This window comes from Ascaphus truei, chromosome 2 (assembly GCF_040206685.1).
Source record: "Ascaphus truei isolate aAscTru1 chromosome 2, aAscTru1.hap1, whole genome shotgun sequence".
Lineage (NCBI taxonomy): Eukaryota > Metazoa > Chordata > Amphibia > Anura > Ascaphidae > Ascaphus > Ascaphus truei.
In genome coordinates, this window is record NC_134484.1 from 65,138,208 (window position 1) to 65,164,039 (window position 25,832).

Genomic DNA, 25,832 nt, shown 5'->3' on the forward strand with positions numbered 1-25,832 from the left:
TGTATCGCCATCAAGGTACATAGCGCTTCACAGCAGTAACATGACACGTGACATAATAATATAACACATAATGGGAATACGCGCCTCAGACATGAAAGTAACATTAGCAAAAGCAGTCCCGTCCTTGAAGAGCTTACAATCTAAGTGGTAACTAGGGACAATGTACAGAGATAGTAGGAGGGTGTTGTGGTTACGTGCATCTGCAAGGGGTCATGGTGCATTTGAGATGTATAGTATCAGCCAGCGGAGATACCCATATGCTTCGTTAACGAGGTGCATTTTTAAGAACGTCCTAAAGGTGGATAGAGAGGGTGCTAGTCGGATATTGAGGGGAAGGGCATTCCAGAGGTGCGGGGCAGTCAGTGAGAGGTTTTAGACAGGAGAGGGCTTTAGATACAAATGGGGGTAGACACAAGACATTCTTGAGAAGAACACAAGAGTCATGCAGGTGGATAGCGGCAAATTAGAGCTGAGATGTAAGAAGTGGCAGAACAGTTTATAGCCTTAAAAGTGAGGAGGAGAATTGTGTGTGTGATACGGGATTTGATAGGGAGCCAGGAGAGGGATTTCAACAGGGGAGACGCTGAGACAGATTTATTTCCTCTTTATCGGTTGCCTTGATAGCTAACCTAAGGACATTTGGTACATAAATCAACCAATGTAATAATCATGCTTAAGGCAAAGACTTGGCTGATTTTGTTTTTTTCAGAAATCAGGCAGAATTTACAGTATTTTTCTTTGGTTACCCTGAATACGAATATCATTATTAATAATAATAATAATAATAATATAATACTGAATATCATTCGCTGAGCCACTGATTGAGCCACCGGTGCTGAAGCAGGGATATCCTTAAAACCTGGCCTGTTGGTGGCCCTTGAGGACTGGAATTGGTCATCTCTGTCTTAAATAGATAAAGAAAGGGGGCAGAGAGGGATTTTCCTATTCAAATACAGTAACATCACGCAATGTTTAAAAAAGGATTCTTGCAGGTGTCAGATTTTGATTACAAAAAGGCACCAACCACCCAGATGTAGCCCATTAAACACGCCAGTGCCCGTAGTACACTTTGGTCCTTGGAGATACAGTGCTCTCCCTCTAAATAGCAGTAATGGAGGAGAAAACTCAGGGTCCGTAATCCTGTAACATCATTGTGTGTGTTGACTTTTTGGTATTTCCAGTGTCACAAGCGATATCACATATGTAAGATATGTAGAAAAAGGTGAGTTTGGCGGTCCTCAATCGAAAGAAAACACTCAGAGGGCTGTAGGTTACGTTACTGGAATTGGCACATGTAGCACAAAATAAAAACACTCTTACGCGTTTCGCACCCGTGGGCGCTTTATCAAAGAGCAGATTTGTTGTTACAAACGACCTCTTTTTATGTAAGATATATGCCTGACGCCTCGGGGAAAAAATAAGTACATTTCCGATTTTTATTTATTCTTGGATACAAACCTTAATTGTGTGTGTGTGTGTGTTTTTTTCTTTGTACCAGATGACCATTTTCAGTATCATGTTCAAATTCTGGCCTGAGTTTTGTGAGTTTCGAAGCAATATGGCAGATGAGAAGATTCTGTCTCTTCTGGAGAGGAAGAAGATGAAGGATCTAGAACAGCTGAAAAGGAAAATAAAAGAAGAGGAGAAACGTGCCATGGTCAGGAATCCTGCACTAAAGCTAATATTAATACCAATCACTATCACACAGTATTAGGGGTATATATAGGTGGACACTAAGATATTTAAGAGAATATATTTTCTGTTGCAAAATTAAACTTTTCATGCTTGGTGATTCAAATGTATTACATTTCCATTCCCTAATACGCCATCAACATCAATAACATTTTCCCTTCAACTAGGTAGAAATGACCTCGGGCTTTGTAAGTTTCAGGGATAAAGATCTCAGAATGTCTTCTAGTCTGCTACAATTGTTTTACATTTTTCCGCCCTTAATTTCGTGTTTTCGCAGAAATTTCACAAAAGTTTACATTTGCTTCAAAATACGTGAAAATGGCAGCACTGTATATAGGGGCTCATCTGACCTAAGGTCTCTCCAGTTGTGCAAATGTCCATACGGTCTCCGTGAAATTTGTAGTGAAAAAAAGAAGCATGTCAATTTCGCCTAATGCGAAAGCAAACATTTCCGACATCTCTATCCAGTAAAACAGTGGTTCTCACCCTAATTTGAACACCCTAAATGGAGGATGTTTCTTAATCTTGGGGCACCACTGCTCATTAGAGCACTGAACTCTTCTTTCTCATATATACTACACCCGCCCTCCTCAGACGCACTCACACTTCATCCTTACCCTTATTCCCAACACACTCCACAGTCAACCCCCCTTGTCACACTTCATACTCACCATTATTTTCAACACACGCCATACTCCCTTTGCCGCAGAGCACACTCATTACGTTTCTTTATGATACACTCTATATTCACGGCAGATAGACTGCAATCAGCCTTTCCCCTCTCTCCTCTGTGCTGGGCAGAGATGAGAGCGAGTAGAGACAGATCACAGCGTCTCAGTCACCAAATACTGTAGGATGCATATAGCCGGCAGTGTGTTTCTCACGGGAGCTGCGGCACCCTTAGCATAGGGTTGTGGCACCCCAGGATACCACGGCACCCAAGTTGAGAAACACTGCAGTAGAATGCCATCAGAAATCATTTCAATTCTCTTATAGCTCCTTGAAGTATTTAAATCCAAACATACTGTGATTGTTCAATCTTAAATTGTTGATGCAAATATTAAGGGAGATAATGGGCAGTCCTGCTTTGTGCTAGTGTTGATCATTACTAGAAACTAATTACATTAACCATCACTGGAAGTAATACATATATTGGTACAATAAAAATCTCCAAAGCCCTTATTCAAGATGCTAGAAAGCCATCTTCTCCTTGTTATAGAAGATGTTCGCCTTATTACATTGAATGGAACTTCCCTGGAAGTGGGAAAACACAGCAATATCAATAGGGGGACAAGTTGTATTGTATTGTATTGTATGTCTTTATTTATATAGCGCCATTAATGTACATAGCGCTTCACAGCAGTAATACATGTGGTAATCCAATAAATAACAGATAATATAAATAACAGATCATGGGAATAAGTGCTTTAGACATTAAGGAAGAGGAGTCCCTGCTCCGAGGAGCTTACAGTCTAATTGGTAGGTAGGGAGAACGTACAGAGACAGTAGGAGGGAGTTCTGGTAAGTGCATCTGCAGGGGGCCAAGCTTTATGTGCCATGTGTTCAGAATAGCCACAGTGCTATTCATATGCTTCTTTAAGCAAGTGTGTCTTAAGGTGGGTCTTAAAGGTGGATAGAGAGGGTGCTAGTCGGGAACTGAGGGGAAGGGCATTCCAGAGGTGAGGGGCAGTCAATGAAAAAGGTTTAAGGCGGGAGAGGGCTTTAGATACAAAGGGGGTAGAAAGAAGACATCCTTGAGAAGAACGCAAGAGTCGGGATGGTGCATAACGAGAAATTAGGGCTGAGATGTAAGGAGGGGCAGAAGAGTGTAAAGCTTTAAAAGTGAGGAGAAGAATGGAGTGTGAGATGCGGGATTTGATCGGAAGCCAGGAGAGGGATTTCATGAGGGGAGATGCTGAGACAGATCTAGGACAGAGTAGAGTGATTCTGGCAGCAGCGTTAAGGATAGATTGTAGGGGAGACAGGTGAGAGGCAGGAAGGCCGGACAGCAGGAGGTTACAGTAATCAAGACGGGAGAGAGCATAGGGTTGTGGCACCCCAGGATACCACGGCACCCAAGTTGAGAAACACTGCAGTAGAATGCCATAGTATAATTGCTGTGCGAGGGCATAGCAATTCCACTCCAGGCATTCAGTCTGCCTCGCTTCACCAGGCCGCTCAAGTAACCAGCTGAGCTTTGAAATTAAATATCAGCATTTCCTAGTCTCTTTCATTAGCTGTGAAATCAGAATGCTAGCCTCCACTCAACCATGTTTTTCAGCCTGCCCTAAAGCCTTGTTTGCATGTAGCATTTATTTAACTGGGTTGCCTTATTCTTCCTTGGTTCAGCATGGTGCCTGCTAGGCTGGCTCCAACATGTCACTTCATCAACATCATTGTGGTGTTTCCATCACGCCTATCCCAGACATTCCCTTGTCGTGTCTATTCCAGGCACCCCTTTTCTATATGCCAACCCCAGGTGTTCCCTCCTTGCCTTTGTGCCTATGCATTCCCTCAAGCATTTTGTCTATTCCGCCACCCTGGCCAACCCTCCCTAGTCTGTTCCCTTAGCGTTTTTCCACTATTGTAATGCTTCGTCCTTCAGGACACTCGGCAAAAGAGTTTGTCAGTTAGCAGCATATGCCAGCTCTGTGCACCTTCTCTCTCCTCTCTCACAGCAAGGTTTTACCTGCTACACAGTTCCACCCTCTCCTATAGGGCTCTTGTCTTTGTCAAGTAGTGGCATCTTCTGATGCTGGGCAAAGCCTTCCCTGGCCCACCCACCAGTGCAGGCTCATATTTTCTGTCCAAGCACAGTCCTTTTTTTGGGGGGGGGGGGGGGGGGGGATCCTAAATTGCTCTCTTGTTTATAGTGTTACATCCTTTTAATATGCTCAGTGGAGAGGCAGTACTACAGCCATGGCTCCTTATAGGTTTCTTCCAAAGGGTCTTTTTCCTGTCCTGCATGCTGCTGTACACTTTCTATGAGTTGGAGCATGTAGCAACCTTTTTGTCCTGCACCCTACACCTTCCATGTTAGGGTAGTAAAGTTAAAGTTTCTAACTCAATAAATCATTACCAATTCAGTAGCTATGAACACACGATACAATTGGAAGGTTGAATGCCTGTACTTATCATGTGGGGGAATAACAATTCCACCCTCTGCTTTCAGCTTGCCTCACTGCACCAAGCTAATTAACTAACCAGCTGCGCTTTGACTTTAAATCTCAGCATTCCTCAGCCTCCTTCGCTGGCTTGAAATTCAGAATCTACCACCCTCCCCCCCTCTTCATATTCTCCTCCTTAGTCTGGGACTCTTAACCTCCGTCCCACACACGTTCTATGTTAGGTTATTAAAGCCAAAGTTCCTAACGCAATCAATCGTTACCAATTGTTACCAATACGTTACTGTACCTACATACACGAATGGCAAAATCATTCATTACCTACTGACCCTATGAAGAGCCTTTTTTCTGCAAAGAAGGAACATGTGTAGAATGGGCCCAGTAGATTGGTTGCTCTTGTAGTATTGTCACAGTCTGTCTGTCCAGGGGAAGAGATGCAACTTGATTAGCTAAGATTTTGGCAAAGACCTTCATGTCCACACACAGAAGTGAAATTGGCCTAGATCTTCCTCAGACGGTTGGGTTTTTGCTTTTTACGAGAAAACTGTCATGTAGCTTGAGTCATTTGGAAAAGATGATTATTATAAAATACCATTAAATTATTGTGTAAGGTACATTAGCAGAAAGGATGGCTTATAGTAGATGTTAGAAAAGCCATCTGGGCCTGGACTTACTCCTGTGTTCCAAGTTTTTAATAGCTGCTGGATTTTCAATTGTCTTATTGAATTATATAGGCATTTATTGCTTATTTTACAGCATTTAACTTGGGTACCTTTCAACTATAAAACAGGGTTTGAATGGTTACTTTTGCTTTCTAACTCATACAGCTACTCTGTAGCTCATAAACTACAGATTCTTGAGGCTGCACCCTGTCTTTATATGAAAGGATGCCTGACTTGTGCTTTTAAACGTTGTAAGATTTCTGGTATTTTAATCTGTTTGGACATAACAACTTTTATTTTAAACCAGCTTGTTCTAAAAGCACAGTTTGTGTTCTGAAACAAATTGTGTGTCAGGAAGAGAAGTTTTGGGGGGAGTTGTGGCAAGGATTGTGGAAGCTGACCTCTCTTCAGGGTCACCGGACCTCCGGCATTTGTGGTCATGTGATCGCTCCAGTAGCGATCACATGACTACCCCTGCTTCCTGGCTAAAGTAAACAGATGTGTAAGTGGTTGTGGTCGGGTCTACCCCCTCATCCACTAGCAAAGAAGCACTTTTGCCATCATGTACTGTACCTGTACCTGTTATGGCAATAGCTATGTAATAAGGGCACTGTAAACGTTAAGCCGTTACTTATTTTTATACAAAATAAGCTTTAACAGTTCACTGTGTATGAAGGATGGAACGATATCAAGCAATTTCAAACACACAAAATGTAACAATATCAAACTATGGGGCCTATGCAGAGAGCAGCGAATTTTCGAAATTCGCCATTTTTTGGAGATAATCGCGCAGAAAACAGCAGAAAATGGAGATTTCCGAAAAACGCGCCAAATTTTTCTTTTCTATTTGTAAAACTCGCCTCGCGGCTGGCGAGAACCGCAATCTCGCCAGTTTAAAAAATATCCGTATGCAGAGAGGCGCGAACGGCATCTAGCGGCTGTTCGCGCCAATAAAATGGCGCGATTGTCTCCGTTTTGCCTCGCCAAAAAAAACTGCCGCTCGCGGCCATTGCAAAGGGAAAAAAAAAGGCGCGAATTTGTTTTAACACATTTCTGAAGCGCGCATCTCGCCAATTTAAACTCGCCACACGCATCCATGTTAAACATAGCAGAATTCGCACTTTTCTGCATATGGAGATTAAAACTCTCCAAAAAAGCTACTTTTTAATAAATTCGCCAATTTTAAAATTCGCTGCTCTCTGCATAGGCCCCTATGTCTGTGTTATTCTCTGTCTTTTTAGACAAATTGGAGTTTTGATTGGATATCATCTGTATTTATGGCATTTTGTTTTCTGACTTTTCACCAATTAACTATACTCATGTCACCCCTTCAATCCAGAGCACTATAATTACCCTACACTTATTTTAATGTTGCTGTGCTGTAAATGCTGTAATTCCATATAAACCATATAAACCATACAAACACACACACCCTGCACAACAATTCATGAACTTGATTCTAAAAATATAAGGCAAACTGGGCAGGATGTGTAAATGTCACTAGTAGTCGCCTCACGTACACAATTCTCTATGTTTATAGCAGCAGCAAAAGGGAAAAAGAAAAGGGAGTTTATCGGACTTCTATGGCGACAGTGAAAGCACTTACAGCGGGGACACATTTTCTAGGCAGGATGGATATGGACGCGGCAGAAATGTAAGTATTAAAGCAGAATGTAAGTACTTACAAGTGCAATTTCAACTAGTGTATGTATGTATGAAGCCAAGGAGCCAAGGAATAAAAACAAATAGACCTATATATCTACAGTATTTGTTTTTTTTCCTCATTGGCTCCTTGGCTTCCAGAAGGGCCTGCAGAACCCCTGTTCAATATGCTATGGAGTCGTCTCCTCTTTGAGTTTACTCCCATCACATTGAATGTTCCCTGATTGTCATCCAGTACAGAAACACATCAGTTTGAACCTCTGGTCCAAGAGCTATTAACTTTGTCCAACATGGACACTGATTGGAAGGTGACAGCAGCCATCTTGTAAAAGGGCAAATGCCCTCCTCTTAAAAACAAAACAAAATTCTCCTTCTCAGTGTAGGATTATATTGCCCTAAATACCAAGACCCGTGATTCCGATGGTTACAAAAAGTATTTTGTAGGGATTGGTGCTTAAAAGAAATTTGTATATGAAAACCACTTTTTATTTTTGCTTCATCTCTGTTATAAGTACTAAGCAGATTAAAATGAACTATTTACATGAAGCACTTTGAAATCACCATACAAATCACAGAAATAGCTGGAGCTGCTGACGTGAGAAGACAGAGTTTGGAAAAACATTATTTCATTATCCTTAATGAAATGGTTGAGATTACTTGATGGAATTTTATGTAATGGGTTTTATTACCGTCAATCTTTATTTTGCCAACATCAGCGAAGGGATTAAAGTGAGCCTGGCAATTATTTAATTGCAACTATTTTATCTCCCACGCCAGTGAAGGAGTTTATAATCACAGTGCTATTAGAGCATAGGATGCACATTTATCCTTCAAAAAAAATGGGTATACTACAAAACATAGTGTTGTGTTTGATCCATTCTATGTTTTTAAACTGGTTATTCGTCTTCTTTGTAGTGGAAGACAAAACTATGTGTATTAAACATCAGCAAGGATTGCAATGTGAAAGCAGCAGTTCCGTCTGCTCACTTTTATTTTTTTTGTAATTGTACTTGAACCAGGGGAGTCCTCCAAAATCTGGGGACATCTTGTTTCAGGAATGGTGAGCCTACTGTCTGCCAGGTAAACTGGAAGATTCAAAATAGCAGTTGGGTCAGGTGCTGCTGCGGTGGCCAATAGAAACCTGTGACATCATCGTGAGCCATGTGTATAGTCCTGTCAGAAATAATTGGGGTTTTTTTGTGTGTGTGTCAAAAATAGCAACATAAAACCCCCTACAAATATCTCACAAATTAAGCTGTCCCCAGATGTGGGGGGACCATGGTACAGCGTAAAGGGACCAGGTACAATAACTCCCTCCCCCCCCAAAAAAAGACATGGAAATACTGTTTCAGTAATTTGATCTTTGGCTGCTTCTTGCAATAACTATCAAGAGAGACTCATCTTAAGGCCTATATTTCTCAGTTGGTGTTTAGAAAGAGTTAGAAAAGCATTTGATCATAACATATATATATATATATATATATACGCACACATACACACACACGCATTTCCCCAGTTGTTTAAGCAAGTGGGCTATTAGGTGTCTTATGGCAGAAGACTCTAGTAAAATGGCCACCATGTCACAGGCAAAGAATGTGGTTAATAAAGCATCCTACAGTCCCGTGACTTCAGAGGAACAGAATAGCAGTTTAAATAACTTGAGAGAATCTGGTACTGTATTGTAGTCTCCCTACTTAATAACGCTGCTATTCACCACTCTCCCTACTTAATAACCCTGCTATTCACCACTCTCCCTACTTAATAACGCTGCTATTCACCACTCTCCCTACTTAATAACCCTGCTATTCACCACTCTCCCTACTTAATAAAACTGCTATTCACCACTCTCCCTACTTAATAACCCTGCTATTCACCACTCTCCCTATTAATAACCCTGCTATTCACCACTCTCCCTATTTAATAACCCTGCTAGTCACCACTCTCCCTACTTAATAACGCTGCTATTCACCACTCTCCCTACTTAATAACACTGCTATTCACCACTCTCCCTACTTAATAACCCTGCTATTCACCACTCTCCCTACTTAATAACGGTGCTATTCACCACTCTCCCTACTTAATAACCCTGCTATTCACCACTCTCCCTACTTAATAAAACTGCTATTCACCACTCTCCCTACTTAATAACCCTGCTATTCACCACTCTCCCTACTTAATAGCGCTGCTATTCACCACTCTCCCTACTTAATAACACTGCTATTCACCACTCTCCCTACTTAATAACGGTGCTATTCACCACTCTCCCTACTTAATAACCCTGCTATTCACCACTCTCCCTACTTAATAAAACTGCTATTCACCACTCTCCCTACTTAATAACCCTGCTATTCACCACTCTCCCTACTTAATAACACTGCTATTCACCACTCTCCCTACTTAATAACCCTGCTATTCACCACTCTCCTTACTTAATAACCCTGCTATTCACCACTCTCCCTACTTAATAACACTGCTATTCACTACTCTCCCTACTTAATAACACTGCTATTCACCACTCTCCCTACTTAATAACACTGCTATTCACCACTCTCCCTACTTAATAACGCTGCTATTCACCACTCTCCCTACTTAATAACGCTGCTATTCACCACTCTCCCTACTTAATAACGCTGCTATTCACCACTCTCTCTACTTAATAACACTGCTATTCACCACTCTCCTTACTTAATAACGTTGCTATTCACCACTCTCCCTACTTAATAATGCTGCTACTCACCACTCTCCCTACTTAATAACGCTGCTATTCACCACTCTCCCTACTTAATAACGCTGCTATTCACCACTCTCCCTACTTAATAACCCTGCTATTCACCACTCTCCCTACTTAATAACCCTGCTATTCACCACTCTCCCTACTTAATAATGCTGCTATTCACCACTCTCCCTACTTAATAACGCTGCTATTCACCACTCTCCCTACTTAATAACCCTGCTATTCACCACTCTCCCTACTTAATAACCCTGCTATTCACCACTCTCCCTACTTAATAACACTGCTATTCACCACTCTCCCTACTTAATAACCCTGCTATTCACCACTCTCCCTACTTAATAACCCTGCTATTCACCACTCTACCTACTTAATAACCCTGCTATTCACCACTCTACCTACTTAATAACCCTGCTATTCACCACTCTCCCAACTTAATAACCCTGCTATTCACCACTCTCTCTACTTAATAACACTGCTATTCACCACTTTCCCTACTTAATAACCCTGCTATTCACCACTCTCTCTACTTAATAACACTGCTATTCACCACTCTCCCTACTTAATAACGCTGCTATTCACCACTCTCCCTACTTAATAAATCTGGTACTGTACTGTAGTCTCCCTACTTAATAACCCTGCTATTCACCACTCTCCCTACTTAATAACCCTGCTATTCACCACTCTCCCTACTTAATAACACTTCTATTCACCACTCTCCCTACTTAACAACCCTGCTGTTCACCACTCTCCCTACTTAATAACGCTGCTATTCACCACTCTCCCTACTTAATAACACTGCTATTCACCACTCTCCCTACTTAATAGCGCTGCTATTCACCACTCTCCCTACTTAATAGCGCTGCTATTCACCACTCTCCCTACTTAATAACGCTGCTATTCACCACTCTCCCTACTTAATAACGCTGCTATTCACCACTCTCCCTACTTAATAACCCTGCTATTCACCACTCTCCCTACTTAATAACCCTGCTATTCACCACTCTCCCTACTTAATAACCCTGCTATTCACCACTCTCCCTACTTAATAACCCTGCTATTCACCACTCTCCCTACTTAATAACCCTGCTATTCACCACTCTCCCTACTTAATAACGCTGCTATTCACCACTCTCCCTACTTAATAACCCTGCTATTCACCACTCTCCCTACTTAATAACACTGCTATTCACCACTCTCCCTACTTAATAGCGCTGCTATTCACCACTCTCCCTACTTAATAACGCTGCTATTCACCACTCTCCCTACTAAATAACGCTGCTATTCACCACTCTCCCTACTTAATAACACTGCTATTCACCACTCTCCCTACTTAATAACGCTGCTATTCACCACTCTCCCTACTTAATAGCGCTGCTATTCACCACTCTCCCTACTTAATAGCGCTGCTACTCACCACTCTCCCTACTTAATAACGCTGCTATTCACCACTCTCCCTACTTAGTAACGCTGCTATTCACCACTCTCCCTACTTAATAACCCTGCTATTCACTACTCTCCCTACTTAATAACGCTGCTATTCACCACTCTCCCTACTTAATAACGCTGCTATTCACCACTCTCCCTACTTAATAACGCTGCTATTCACCACTCTCCCTACTTAATAACCCTGCTATTCACCACTCTCCCTACTTAATAACCCTGCTATTCACCACTCTCCCTACTTAATAACCCTGCTATTCACCACTCTCCCTACTTAATAACGCTGCTATTCACCACTCTCCCTACTTAATAACCCTGCTATTCACTACTCTCCCTACTTAATAACCCTGCTATTCACCACTCTCCCTACTTAATAACACTGCTATTCACCACTCTCCCTACTTAATAACCCTGCTATTCACCACTCTCCCTACTTAATAACACTGCTATTCACCACTCTCCCTACTTAATAGCGCTGCTATTCACCACTCTCCCTACTTAATAACGCTGCTATTCACCACTCTCCCTACTAAATAACACTGCTATTCACCACTCTCCCTACTTAATAACACTGCTATTCACCACTCTCCCTACTTAATAACGCTGCTATTCACCACTCTCCCTACTTAATAGCGCTGCTATTCACCACTCTCCCTACTTAATAGCGCTGCTACTCACCACTCTCCCTACTTAATAACGCTGCTATTCACCACTCTCCCTACTTAGTAACACTGCTATTCACCACTCTCCCTACTTAATAACCCTGCTATTCACTACTCTCCCTACTTAATAACGCTGCTATTCACCACTCTCCCTACTTAATAACGCTGCTATTCACCACTCTCCCTACTTAATAACCCTGCTATTCACCACTCTCCCTACTTAATAACCCTGCTATTCACCACTCTCCCTACTTAATAACCCTGCTATTCACCACTCTCCCTACTTAATAACCCTGCTATTCACCACTCTCCCTACTTAATAACGCTGCTATTCACCACTCTCCCTACTTAATAACCCTGCTATTCACCACTCTCCCTACTTAATAACACTGCTATTCACCACTCTCCATACTTAATAGCGCTGCTATTCACCACTCTACCTACTTAATAACGCTGCTATTCACCACTCTCCCTACTTAATAACACTGCTATTCACCACTCTACCTACTTAATAACACTGCTATTCACCACTCTCCCTACTTAATAACCCTGCTATTCACCACTCTCCCTAATTAATAACCCTGCTATTCACCACTCTCCCTACTTAATAACGCTGCTATTCACCACTCTCCCTACTTAATAACCCTGCTATTCACCACTCTCCCTACTTAATAGCGCTGCTATTCACCACTCTCCCTACTTAATAACCCTGCTATTCACCACTCTCCCTACTTAATAACCCTGCTATTCACCACTCTCCCTACTGCTATTCACCACTCTACCTACTTAATAACACTGCTATTCACCACTCTCCCTACTTAATAACACTGCTATTCACCACTCTCCCTACTTAATAACCCTGCTATTCACCACTCTCCCTACTTAATAACCCTGCTATTCACCACTCTCCCTACTTAATAACGCTGCTATTCACCACTCTCCCTACTTAATAAAGCTGCTATTCACCACTCTCCCTACTTAATAACACTGCTATTCACCCCTCTCCCTACTTAATAACACTGCTATTCGCCACTCTCCCTACTTAATAACGCTGCTATTCACTACTCTCCCTACTTAATAACGCTGCTATTCACCACTCTCCCTACTTAATAACGCTGCTATTCACCACTCTCCCTACTTAATGACCCTGCTATTCACTACTCTCCCTACTTAATAACGCTGCTATTCACCACTCTCCCTACTTAATAACGCTGCTATTCACCACTCTCCCTACTTAATAACCCTGCTATTCACCACTCTCCCTACTTAATAACCCTGCTATTCACCACTCTCCCTACTTAATAACCCTGCTATTCACTACTCTCCCTACTTAATAACCCTGCTATTCACCACTCTCCCTACTTAATAACGCTGCTATTCACCACTCTCCCTACTTAATAACCCTGCTATTCACCACTCTCCCTACTTAATAACACTGCTATTCACCACTCTCCATACTTAATAGCGCTGCTATTCACCACTCTACCTACTTAATAACACTGCTATTCACCACTCGCCCTACTTAATAACCCTGCTATTCACCACTCTCCCTACTTAATAACACTGCTATTCACCACTCTACCTACTTAATAACACTGCTATTCACCACTCTCCCTACTTAATAACCCTGCTATTCACCACTCTCCCTAATTAATAACCCTGCTATTCACCACTCTCCCTACTTAATAACCCTGCTATTCACCACTCTCCCTACTTAATAACCCTGCTATTCACCACTCTCCCTACTGCTATTCACCACTCTACCTACTTAATAACACTGCTATTCACCAATCTCCCTACTTAATAACACTGCTATTCACCACTCTCCCTACTTAATAACCCTGCTATTCACCACTCTCCCTACTTAATAACCCTGCTATTCACCACTCTCCCTACTTAATAACGCAGCTATTCACCACTCTCCCTACTTAATAAAGCTGCTATTCACCACTCTCCCTACTTAATAACCCTGCTATTCACCACTCTCCCTACTTAATAACCCTGCTATTCACCACTCTCCCTACTTAATAACCCTGCTATTCACCACTCTCCCTACTTAATAACGCTGCTATTCACCACTCTCCCTACTTAATAAAGCTGCTATTCACCACTCTCCCTACTTAATAACACTGCTATTCACTACTCTCCCTACTTAATAACGCTGCTATTCACCACTCTCCCTACTTAATAACCCTGCTATTCACCACTCTCCCTACTTAATAACCCTGCTATTCACCACTCTCCCTACTTAATAACCCTGCTATTCACCACTCTCCCTACTTAATAACACTGCTATTCACTACTCTCCCTACTTAATAACGCTGCTATTCACCACTCTCCCTACTTAATAACCCTGCTATTCACCACTCTCCCTACTTAATAACGCTGCTATTCACCACTCTCCCTACTTAATAAAGCTGCTATTCACCACTCTCCCTACTTAATAACCCTGCTATTCACCACTCTCCCTACTTAATAACCCTGCTATTCACCACTCTCCCTACTTAATAACGCTGCTATTCACCACTCTCCCTACTTAATAAAGCTGCTATTCACCACTCTCCCTACTTAATAACACTGCTATTCACTACTCTCCCTACTTAATAACGCTGCTATTCACCACTCTCCCTACTTAATAACACTGCTATTCACCACTCTCCCTACTTAATAACGCTGCTATTCACCACTCTCCCTACTTAATAACGCTGCTATTCACCACGGAAAATGAAATTGTTGATATGTTGCCACATACTGTAGTAATCCCGTCTCAATGTGTTGCTTTTCACAGGTAGCTTGGAGCTATTCAAAATACGTGGAAGCTTTGGAGCAGGAAAGGATGCTACTGAAAATTCAAGAAGACCTACAGAAAAAGACAGCGTCATCCTTCTTATCAGGTAATGCGTTTCGTCAAAGAACAGGAAAGTAACAATTAACAGACGTGTGAAGACGCAAATAGCTTATACTGTACAATGGAGATGGAAGTAATATTTTATTTGCATTTTACAGTGAGTTTTATTTTGTACTTAGATAATTCATCCATCTACAGTGTAAGAACAGAAGCCTCTAAAAGAACTGGAAAAACCTTCAATTCTTCAAACCAGTCTGGGAACATAGAAAGAATTTCATCTGCTCTAAGACAGTGAAGGTAGCTATATTTTTGCAGCAGAAGAAAATGTAACTTGAGTGCTATTTACTTTAGAGAAAAATTGACAGTGCGCTATTGAAGTATGATGAAATATCCGTTTAATGCCAATGTTTATATCGTTATATTACATGCTCATTATCTTGAACAAATGTGTGTGTTGTGGTATACTGAAGGGTGTGTGAATATTGAAAGAGCAACTTTGCTTTACATTTGATGACCCTCCTGTTGTGGTCCATGTGAGTGAAATGATTAGACTTTTCTAATTGCCGAATGCTCGTTCATCCAGTTTGTGATTGTGAGGCTAGGATCACGATATAATGCTGCTGTGGCAAACCTACAGGTTTTCTTTGGGATTTGTATGCATCAGGAAACACATGCAACAAACAAATACATTTATAAAAATGCAATTTCATTTCTTGAATGCACTAATTATTCAGGTTAACTACTTCTCCATATTCCTGGAATATTGTAAATAACTTAGCATCATATTTGGTATTATTTCACAGACACACCTGTCACACACATACATTCATTTGAATGGATTTATTTACATTCAATACTGAAAGGAAAAAAATAAATATATATATAAACCAATAATTCACCCAGACACGTATACAGGACAAACATCCTAGATACGGCATGCACCTGACGAGAAAATATAGCACCACGCAGGTAGGTAGTATAAAAATAAGTGTATTAGAGTCCACAGTGCTTCAAGGATGAAGATCCCTTGAGGGGACTGAACTTTTGGATTATGTAGACTCCAATTCACTTATTTTGATCCTACCTACCAGCATGGTGCTGTATTACGACCTACCTATGATGTTTGTCCTGGATATGTACCTGGGTGATGTATCTGCTTACTACTACATATGATACGTGCACATGCCAACTTATGCTAGTTATATTTATTTAGCATTGGACAATAAAGTATTTAAAACACCAATAATCATGTTGTAAAGTATTCATAAATACAGAAATTGGGAGCGACGCTTGCATTGCGTTATAAGCGGATTCGCGTTGTAACGGATTGCGTTATAACGGGGTTGAGCTGTACATATATATATATATCTACAAAAACACAGAAAAAACAGGCGCACTCATAGTGTAAAATTGTATAACAATAAATTTATGGAGTAAGGGATAAAAATGCACACTCGCAAACAAAGCTGAAAAAAATGCGTTTTTGAGTACAACTCAGCCCGTTCAGACGCAGGAACCCAAGGAGGAGGACTTCGGTGTGATGTCCGCGGTGTGTCTTGCCACAATAGCCCCTCTAGGTCTTGGCGGGGCCTGAAAGCCACGAGGGACGCCGCCTTCCCCTCTCTCCGGTGCTACACAGAGCATACACTGAATAGAGTCTCGCGTGAACTCGATGATGTCAGCGAGGTTTCAGCCGGGGAGAGTTCGCAGTGTAAACAGGAACTTGAATGTCTGAATGGCTGGTAGCAAAATGCTAGCAAAGCAGCAGGAGTGCAATAATGTAGATGAGTGCAAATAAAATATATAACCTGGACAGTAGGCTCCACAGAAATCTCTACGCGTTTCGTCTCAAGCGAGACTTCATCAGGAGTAGTAGCATAGGCATTACATACAGTTATATAGTACACATGACCAATAAGATCATAGGAGGCAGAGGATTAGTAATGAGATACACATGATGAGTATTAGGGTTGGATTAACCCCTATATATGCCAGAGCACACATAGATAAGGATTCACAATTTTAATCCTAAAGACCAAGTATGTTATAGCATATAGTATTAGACGCTTCAACCAATGCATAAAATATATATCACAATTATAGACCAGAAATTAAACATACAAGTCAGCCAAAAAAGGTTAACCTGAAGAGTTAAGTAAAATGTCATTGGTAGTTGACTTGCATAGTAACATATATATAATACGTATAATACAGTAAACAGATGTCAATATGTGGTAAACAATACCCTAAGTATAGAGAGATAGCTATATAACCACTAAATATAGGAGGAGACAACATAGGTGCTAAAGAGACCCAGAGGGACCCGGGTAAGGAAACATGAGACCAAAAAGCTAACAGAACAACTAAAAAAAGGGGGTAGTGAGACATGTATATATAATGTAGGTAAAAGGAAAAAATAAAAAAGTACATAAAAATGAAATTAAAAAAAACAAAAAAAAACAAAATAAAAATAAAAATTTTTTTTTTAAAGGTGTGGACCAAAATAGGTAATAAATATATATAGGAAAAATATATATATATAAATGCTGAAAGAATGGGAAATAATAATAAAATAATAAATGTAAATATAATTAAGAATAAAAATAAAAATAGAACTAAAAATAAAAATGAAAATGAAAATAAACATAAAAATAAAAGTACAAATGGAGAAAAAAGTATAATGAGATAATGTCTAAATAATGAAGGATACTAGACCAATGGTGGTCACGCAAGCAAAGTCAATGGTACCCATATGAATAATGTAAATGTGAAAATGATTTGGTATACAAATATAAATGTAGAAATACTGAGCCACTGTGGTGTAATGGCACCCACAAGGAGGGAACGAAATAAATCGTTCAACCCAGACCTCCCAGCTTAGCGCCAAACCTCACAGTGGACAAATGGATGTAACTAAACTACTGTACTGATATCTATTGTGTCATTGAGACCCCCCGGAACCAATGTACAGTACCAAGTTGTTCTGTTAGCTTTTTGGTCTCATGTTTCCTTACCCGGGTCCCTCTGGGTCTCTTTAGCACCTATGTTGTCTCCTCCTATATTTAGTGGTTATATAGCTATCTCTCTATACTTAGGGTATTGTTTACCACATATTGACATCTGTTTAATGTATTATACATATTATATATATATGTTACTATGCAAGTCAACTACCAATGACATTTTACTTAACTCTTCAGGTTAACCTTTTTTGGCTGACTTGTATGTTTAATTTCTGGTCTATAATTGTGATATATATTTTATGCATTGGTTGAAGCGTCTAATACTATATGCTATAACATACTTGGTCTTTAGGATTAAAATTGTGAATCCTTATCTATGTGTGCTCTGGCATATATAGGGGTTAATCCAACCCTAATACTCATCATGTGTATCTCATTACTAATCCTCTGCCTCCTATGATCTTATTGGTCATGTGTACTATATAACTGTATGTAATGCCTATGCTACTATCTCCTGATGAAGTCTCGCTTGAGACGAAACGCGTAGAGATTGCTGTGGAGCCTACTGTCCAGGTTATATATTTTATTTGCACTCATCTACATTATTGCACTCGTGCTGCTTTGCTAGCATTTTGCTACCAGCCATTCAGACATTCAAGTTCCTGTTTACACTGTGAACTCTCCCGGCTGAAACCTCGCTGACATCATCGAGTTCACGCGAGACTCTATTCAGTGTATGCTCTGTGTAGCACCGGAGAGAGGGGAAGGCGGCGTCCCTCGTGGCTTTCAGGCCCCGCCAAGACCTAGAGGGGCTATTGTGGCAAGACACACCGCGGACATCACACCGAAGTCCTCCTCCTTGGGTTCCTGCGTCTGAACGGGCTGAGTTGTACTCAAAAACGCATTTTTTTCAGCTTTGTTTGTGAGTGTGCATTTTTATCCCTTACTCCATAAATTTATTGTTATACAATTTTACGCTATGAGTGCGCCTGTTTTTTCTGTGTTTTTGTAGATATCTTAAGGAAGTGGTGTTCCCTTCATTCGGGCTGCAGAGACTCTTTTGGATAGCAATTGGAACATTTTGGATTTGTATATCTTTTACATATATTTTTCTGGACATTTTCGTTTTTGCTATTTTATTATGTATTTATTGGTTCATTATTTAAAAAAATTTTACTACATCCACTGTGCTTAGCATAGGTTTTTTACTTTTATTTGTAATAACATTTTCCATTTCACTTTTATTTATATTTTTACTCTATAGAGATTTTATATAGTGATAGATTGGCGCTAATATATTTCTTCTTTTGTTGTGATATATATATATATATATATATATATATATATAGAGAGAGAGAGAGAGAGAGAGAGAGAGAGAGAGAGAGAGAGAGAGAGAGAGAGAGAGAGAGAGAGAGAGAGAGAGTGTGTGGGGGAGAGAGAGAGAGAGAGAGAGAGAGAGTGTGTGGGGGAGAGAGAGAGAGAGAGAGAGAGAGAGTGTGTGTGGGGGAGAGAGAGAGAGAGACTGGGAGAGAGAGAGAGAGACTGGGAGAGAGAGAGAGAGACTGGAGAGAGAGAGAGAGACTGGGAGAGAGAGAGAGAGACTGGGAGAGAGAGAGAGAGACTGGGAGAGAGAGAGAGAGACTGGGAGAGAGAGAGAGAGAGACTGGAGAGAGAGAGACTGGGAGAGAGAGAGAGAGAGACTGGGAGAGAGAGAGAGTGTGTGGGGGGGGGGGGAGAGAGAGAGTGGGGGGGGAGAGAGTGTGGGGGGAGAGAGAGTGTGTGGGGGGAGAGAGAGTATGGGGGGGGGAGAGAGAGAGAGAGACTGGGAGAGAGAGAGAGAGACCTGGGAGAGAGAGAGAGAGACTGGGAGAGAGAGAGAGTGTGTGGGGGGGGGAGAGAGAGAGTGGGGGGGGAGAGAGTGTGGGGGGAGAGAGAGTGTGTGGGGGAGAGAGAGTATGGGGGGGGGAGAGAGAGAGAGAGACTGGGAGAGAGAGAGAGAGAGTGTGTGGGGGGGGGGGAGAGAGAGAGTGGGGGGGGGAGAGAGAGTGGGGGGGAGAGAGAATGGGGGGGAGAGAGAGTGGGGGGGGGAGAGAGAGTGGGGGGGAGAGAGAGTGGGGGGAGAGAGAGTGGGGGGGAGAGAGAGAGAGTGTGGGGGGAGGAGAGAGAGTGTGGGAGAGGAGAGAGAGTGTGGGGGGGGAGAGAGAGTGTGGGGGGGAGAGAGAGAGGACTGTGGGAAAGAGAGCTGTGTGGGGGGAGAGAGACTGTGTGGGGGAGGAGAGAGAGAGAGTGTGGGGGGAGAGAGAGAGAGTGTAGGGGGGGAGAGAGAGTGTGGGGGGGGGAGAAAGAGTGGGGGGGAGAGAGAGTGTGAGGGAGAGAGAGAGAGTGTGTGGGGGGGAGAGAGAGAGAGAGTGTGAGGGAGAGAGAGAGAGTGTGGGGAGAGAGAGAGAGAGTGTGGGAGAGAGAGTGTGGGGGGGAGAGAGAGAGAGTGTGGGGGAGAGAGAGAGAGAGTGTGGGGAGAGAGAGTGTCGGGGAGAGAGAGAGAGTGTGGGGAGAGAGAGTGTGGAGAGAGTGAGAGAGAGAGTGTGGGGGGAGAGAGAGACTGTGGGAGAGAGAGAGTGTGGGGGGAGAGAGAGAGAGTGTGGGGGGGGAGAGAGAGAGAGAATGTGGGAGGGAGAGAGTGTGTGGGGGGAGAGAGAGAGGAGAGTGTGTGGGGGGGGAGAGAGAGAGAGAGTGTGGGGGGGGAAGAGAGAGAGATTGTGGGAGAGAGAGAGTATGTGGGGGGAGAGAGAGTGAGTGTGGGGGGGAGGAGAGAGTGTGGGGGGGGAGAGAGAGAGTGTGTGGGGGGGAGAGAGTCTGGGGGGGAGAGAGAGTGTGGGAGAGAGAGAGAGTGGGGGGGAGAAAGTGGGGGGGGGGAGAGAGAGTGTGGGGAGAGAGAGAGTTGTGGGGGGGGGGAGAGAGAGAGTGTGGGGGAGAGAGAGAGTGTGGGGGGGAGAGAGAGTGTGGGGGATAGAGAGAGTGTGTGGGGAGAGAGAGAGTGTGTGGGGGAGAGAGAGAGAGTGTGGGGGAGAGAGAGGGGGAGAAACGGTGGGTGACACACACAGAGGGTGGGTGATACACTGAGAGAGAGTGGGTGATGACTGACTGGGGCGGGGGGTGACTGACTGGGGCAGGGGGGTGACTTACTGGGGGGGGGTGACTGACTGGGGGGTGACTGACTGGGTGGTGTGACTGACTGGGGGGTGACAGTTGGGGGGGTGACTGATTGGGGGGGGGGGTGACTGACTGGGGCGGGGGGGTGACTGACTGGGGCGGGGGGGTGACTGACTGGGGCGGGGGGGGGTGACTGACTGGGGCGGGCGGGTGACTGACCTGGGGGGGGGGGTGACTGATTGGGGTGGGGGTGACTGACTGGGGGGGGTGACTTGACTGGGGTGACTGACTGACTGGGGGGGGTGACTGACTGGGGGGGTGACTGACTGGGGGGGTTGACAGACCCTTGGGGGAGGGTGACTGACTGGGGGGGGTGACTGACTGGGGGGGGGAGGTTACTGATTGGGGGGGTACCTCTGGTGTCACACACACACACATTCTCCCCCCCACACACACATTCTCCCACACACACACACACACACATACACATTCTTCCCCACACACACACACACATTCTCCACACCACACACACACATACACATTCTCCCATACACACACACACGGGGGAGGAAAGGCCGCGATCAGCACCACCACCCCCCCCACCCCCGCACTCCAATCGGGCTGCAGCAGTGGGGACCTCCCGCCCCGGGCAGCGATCGGTAGTTCGAGGGGAAGGGGACAGGAGCAGGGAAGGGGACAGGAGCAGGGGAAGGGGACAGGAGCAGGGGAAGGGGACAGGAGCAGGGGAAGGGGACAGAAGCAGGGGACAGGAAAGCTAACGCAAAGGCGCAGAGGGCAGGAGCAGAGGGCCGCAGTGGGGAGTAGGGAGCCATGTGGGGACCAGGGGGATCGCAGGGAAGGAGCAGAGGGGCCGTAGCATGGAGAGATTGGAGAGTACTTACTCTCCAACAGATGTCCGGGTAGAAAGAATGGCCGCTCGTTGGGGGCCGCCCACAAAGCCTGGGAGCGTGCGCCAATCAGCTGTCAGGTAGGGGGAGTTTTTTTTTTTTTTTTTTTTTTTTTTTTTTTTTTCAGCGCGAGCAGGGAAATTTAAAAAAAAAACACGTGTGCTGCTTGGGCCAATATTTACTCGCCCGGAATGGGACCTTTATCAAGACAAATAGCAAGATAAACAGACCCAATATAAATACCCCCTTGTATGCAAAATCCAAACTCAAATACACAGGGGTAGTTATATGGGGTCTGTTTAACTTGCTGGTTGTGTTGATAAAGGTCCCATTGGGGGTTCTGAAATGTCGACCTACCAATAAAGTCACCCATTATTTGACTCTCTATGAGAGTACTGGTTCCTGTTTTCTATGTTCTTCATTGATGTCCATCTACCTCGCTTATGATGGTAAAGGAATGGGGACCATCGGTACAATTATATATATATATTATATATTAATACACAAATTCCCAGCAGGCTCAACCCCCAACATCCACCGCATCATATTATATATATATTTATGTCAAAAGGAGTGATACTGCGCGTGGCAAATGTATACAACAAAAGACAGGGAGCCCAATGCTACATCCAATTGACAAAACATATAGGATAATAAGTATACAGTTAAATACTTCAATAATAATATTTTTTTTGGTTATTTAGTTAAACTCTTTGGCCAAAGTGTCATAAGCATGCATACCAACACCAAGGCATAATACACACACACATACACATACACACACACATATATATATATAATATATATATATATATATATATATACAGCTAAACCCCGTTATAACGCGCCTCGTTATACCGCGATTCGGTTATAACGCGGTTTTCCCGTGGCTCCCGTTTAAAAAAAAAAAAAAAAAAAAAAAAAAAAACTTTTTTAAAAAATTTTTTTTACATTTTTTTTTTGCACACTGCACACACTGCACACACTCACTGCACACACACTGCTCATTGCTCACACTTCCACACTGCACACACACTGCACACTGCACACACACTGCTCATTGCTCACACTGACACACTGCACACACACTGCACACTGCACACACACTGCACACTGCACACACACCTGCTCATTGCTCACACTGCACACACTGACACACTGCACACACACTGCACACTGCACACACACTGCACACACACTGCTCATTGCTCACACTGACACACTGCACACACACTGCACACTGCACACACACTGCTCATTGCTCACACTGCACACACTGACACACTGCACACACACTACACACACACTGCACACTGCACACACACTGCTCATTGCTCACACTGACACACTGCACACACACTGCACACACACTGCTCATTGCTCACACTGCACACACTGACACACTGCACACACACTGCACACACACTGCACACACACTGCACACACACTGCACACACACTGCACACTGCACACACACTGCAAACACACTGCACATTGCTCACACTGACACACTGCACACACTGCACACACACTGCACACTGCACACACACTGCACACTGCACACACACTGCTCATTGCTCACACTGCACACACTGACACACTGCACACACACTGCACACACACTGCACACACACTGCACACTGCACACACACTGCACACTGCTCATTGCTCACACTGCACACACTGACACACTGCACACACACTGCACACTGCACACACACTGCTCATTGCTCACACTGCACACACACTGCACACACACCGCACACACACTGCACACACACTGCTCATTGCTCACACTGCACACACTGACACACTGCACACACACTGCACACTGCACACACACTGCTCATTGCTCACACAGCACACACTGACACACACTCACACACACTTACAGACACTCACACACACGTACGCACACTCACACACACTCACACACACCCACGCACACTTACAGACACTTACAGACACTCACACACACTCACACACACTCACACACACTTACACACACTTAGACACACTTAGACACTCACAGACACTCACAGACACTCACAGACACTCACACACACTCACACACACTTACAGACACTCACACACACACACACACTTACAGACACTCACACACACTCACACACACTTACAGACACTCACAGACACTCACACACACTTACGCACACTCACGCACACTCACACACACCCACGCACACTTACACACACTCACACACACTTACAGACACTCACACACACTCACACACACTTACAGACACTCACACACACTCACACACACTTACAGACACTCACACACACTCACACACACTTACAGACACTCACACACACTCACACACACTTACACACACTTAGACACTCACAGACACTCACAGACACTCACACACACTCACACACACTCACAGACACTTACAGACACTCACACACACTCACACACACTTACAGACACTCACACACACTCACACACTTACAGACACTCACACACACTCACAGACACTCACACACACTCACACACACTTACACACACTTACACACACTCACAGACACTTACACACACTCACACCCACATACACACACCCATATACACACACACACTTTCTCTCCCATATATACATACACACACACACTCTCTCACTCTACACAGACGGGGGGTGGGGTCGGAGCAGAGGAAAGGCTGCGACCAGCACCACCACCCGCTCCCCCCCCTCCTCCCCGCGCAGGCAGCGGGAGCAGCCGGGGACAGCGGTGGGGAGAAGAAACCCCCCGCTACCACCTCCGTGCAGGCAGCGGGAGCACCGGGCACGTGGAGGGATCTGAGGTAAGCGGCGACCTGAGGGACATCCCCGCTCCCATCTCCTGCCCCGCGGCCTGTCCCCGCGGTGACAGGGGGAAGCGGGGAAGGAGGGACATCCCCGCTCCCATCTCCTGCCCCGCGGCCTGTCCCGCGGTGACAGGGGGAAGCGGGGACAGGAGGGACATCCCCGCTCCCATCTCCTGCCCCGCGGCCTGTCCCGCGGTGACAGGGGGAAGCGGGGACAGGAGGGACATCCCCCGCTCCCATCTCCTGCCCCGCGGCCTGTCCCGCGGTGACAGGGGGAAGCGGGGAGCGGAGGGACATGCCCGCTCCCATCTCCTGTCCCGCGGGATGAATATGCGCTAAAGCGCCGGCGGCCATTTTTTTTTCCGCGACCCCGTTAGTAACGCGGTGGTCTCGGGGTGGACCCCGAGACCCGCGTTATAACGGGGTTTAGCTGTATATATATATATATATAACAACATTTTGTACACCCAGGTGATTTTACAGTCAGATTCATTCAATGAAACAGGTGTATTTATTGTTAATTAATTCAGCGTGACTTCAAAACCCAAGAAACATGTGCTTGTCATTCTCTGACCACAGGAAAAACTATTTTGATCCCAATGTGCAAAACTGCACTGCGACTCCTTGTCCCCAATGTCAAAGCAAGCTCTTGATACCTAGTTTATAACTATCGGGTCAGAAATATGAGTACATCTGAAGAAGAGGTTTTGTGAGCCTTTGTGCCACTATAGCTGTACTTTCATGGTAAATACTCTCATGAGTTTCTTTATATGCCTGGGGCACTGTCATATAATTTTAGGCTGGACATAGAAACACATGCAGACCTGTCATGCTAGTGCTTAGCACTTTGAAACAGCTGGTCAGAAATAAGAACAAGCAATTTAAAACCGTTCTTATTTCCATTTACTGTACATGTCATCTGGTGAAATCACAAAGATGTCAGGCCAACGAGTCAAAGGCAAAGGCTTTCGTTGAATAAGAGCTCACAGACTGTTCCAGCATTTCAAGGCATTTTTAGATCAAATTGTCCCTACTTTAAATGCCACTCGACATTAATGGAAATAACAATCATTTGTATTTTAAAATCTACGGCATATTTTAACTGTAAATGAATTAATTTATGCTCCATGGATAAACTGTTATACAATATATTTTGGTCTAA

At 43.9% G+C, this 25,832-nt stretch overlaps 1 protein-coding gene across 3 annotated transcripts in view; it reads left to right on the forward strand.

The window, feature by feature from the left end:
* The window catches only part of RGS22 (regulator of G protein signaling 22), a 174,172-nt gene that overhangs the window by 141,670 nt on the left and 6,670 nt on the right, over positions 1–25,832 (forward strand). The window contains exons 23-26 of one of the 3 annotated variants that reach the window (XM_075582633.1): positions 1,499–1,657; positions 7,023–7,133; positions 14,766–14,871; positions 15,005–15,122. In XM_075582633.1, the coding sequence (XP_075438748.1) occupies positions 1,499–1,657; positions 7,023–7,133; positions 14,766–14,871; positions 15,005–15,120 (492 nt within the window). In that variant the 3' untranslated portion in view covers positions 15,121–15,122. Of the gene's footprint in view, positions 1–1,498; positions 1,658–7,019; positions 7,134–14,765; positions 14,872–15,004; positions 15,123–25,832 lie in introns of all 3 variants that reach the window. The other 2 variants (XM_075582632.1, XM_075582634.1) reach the window with 2 other exon arrangements.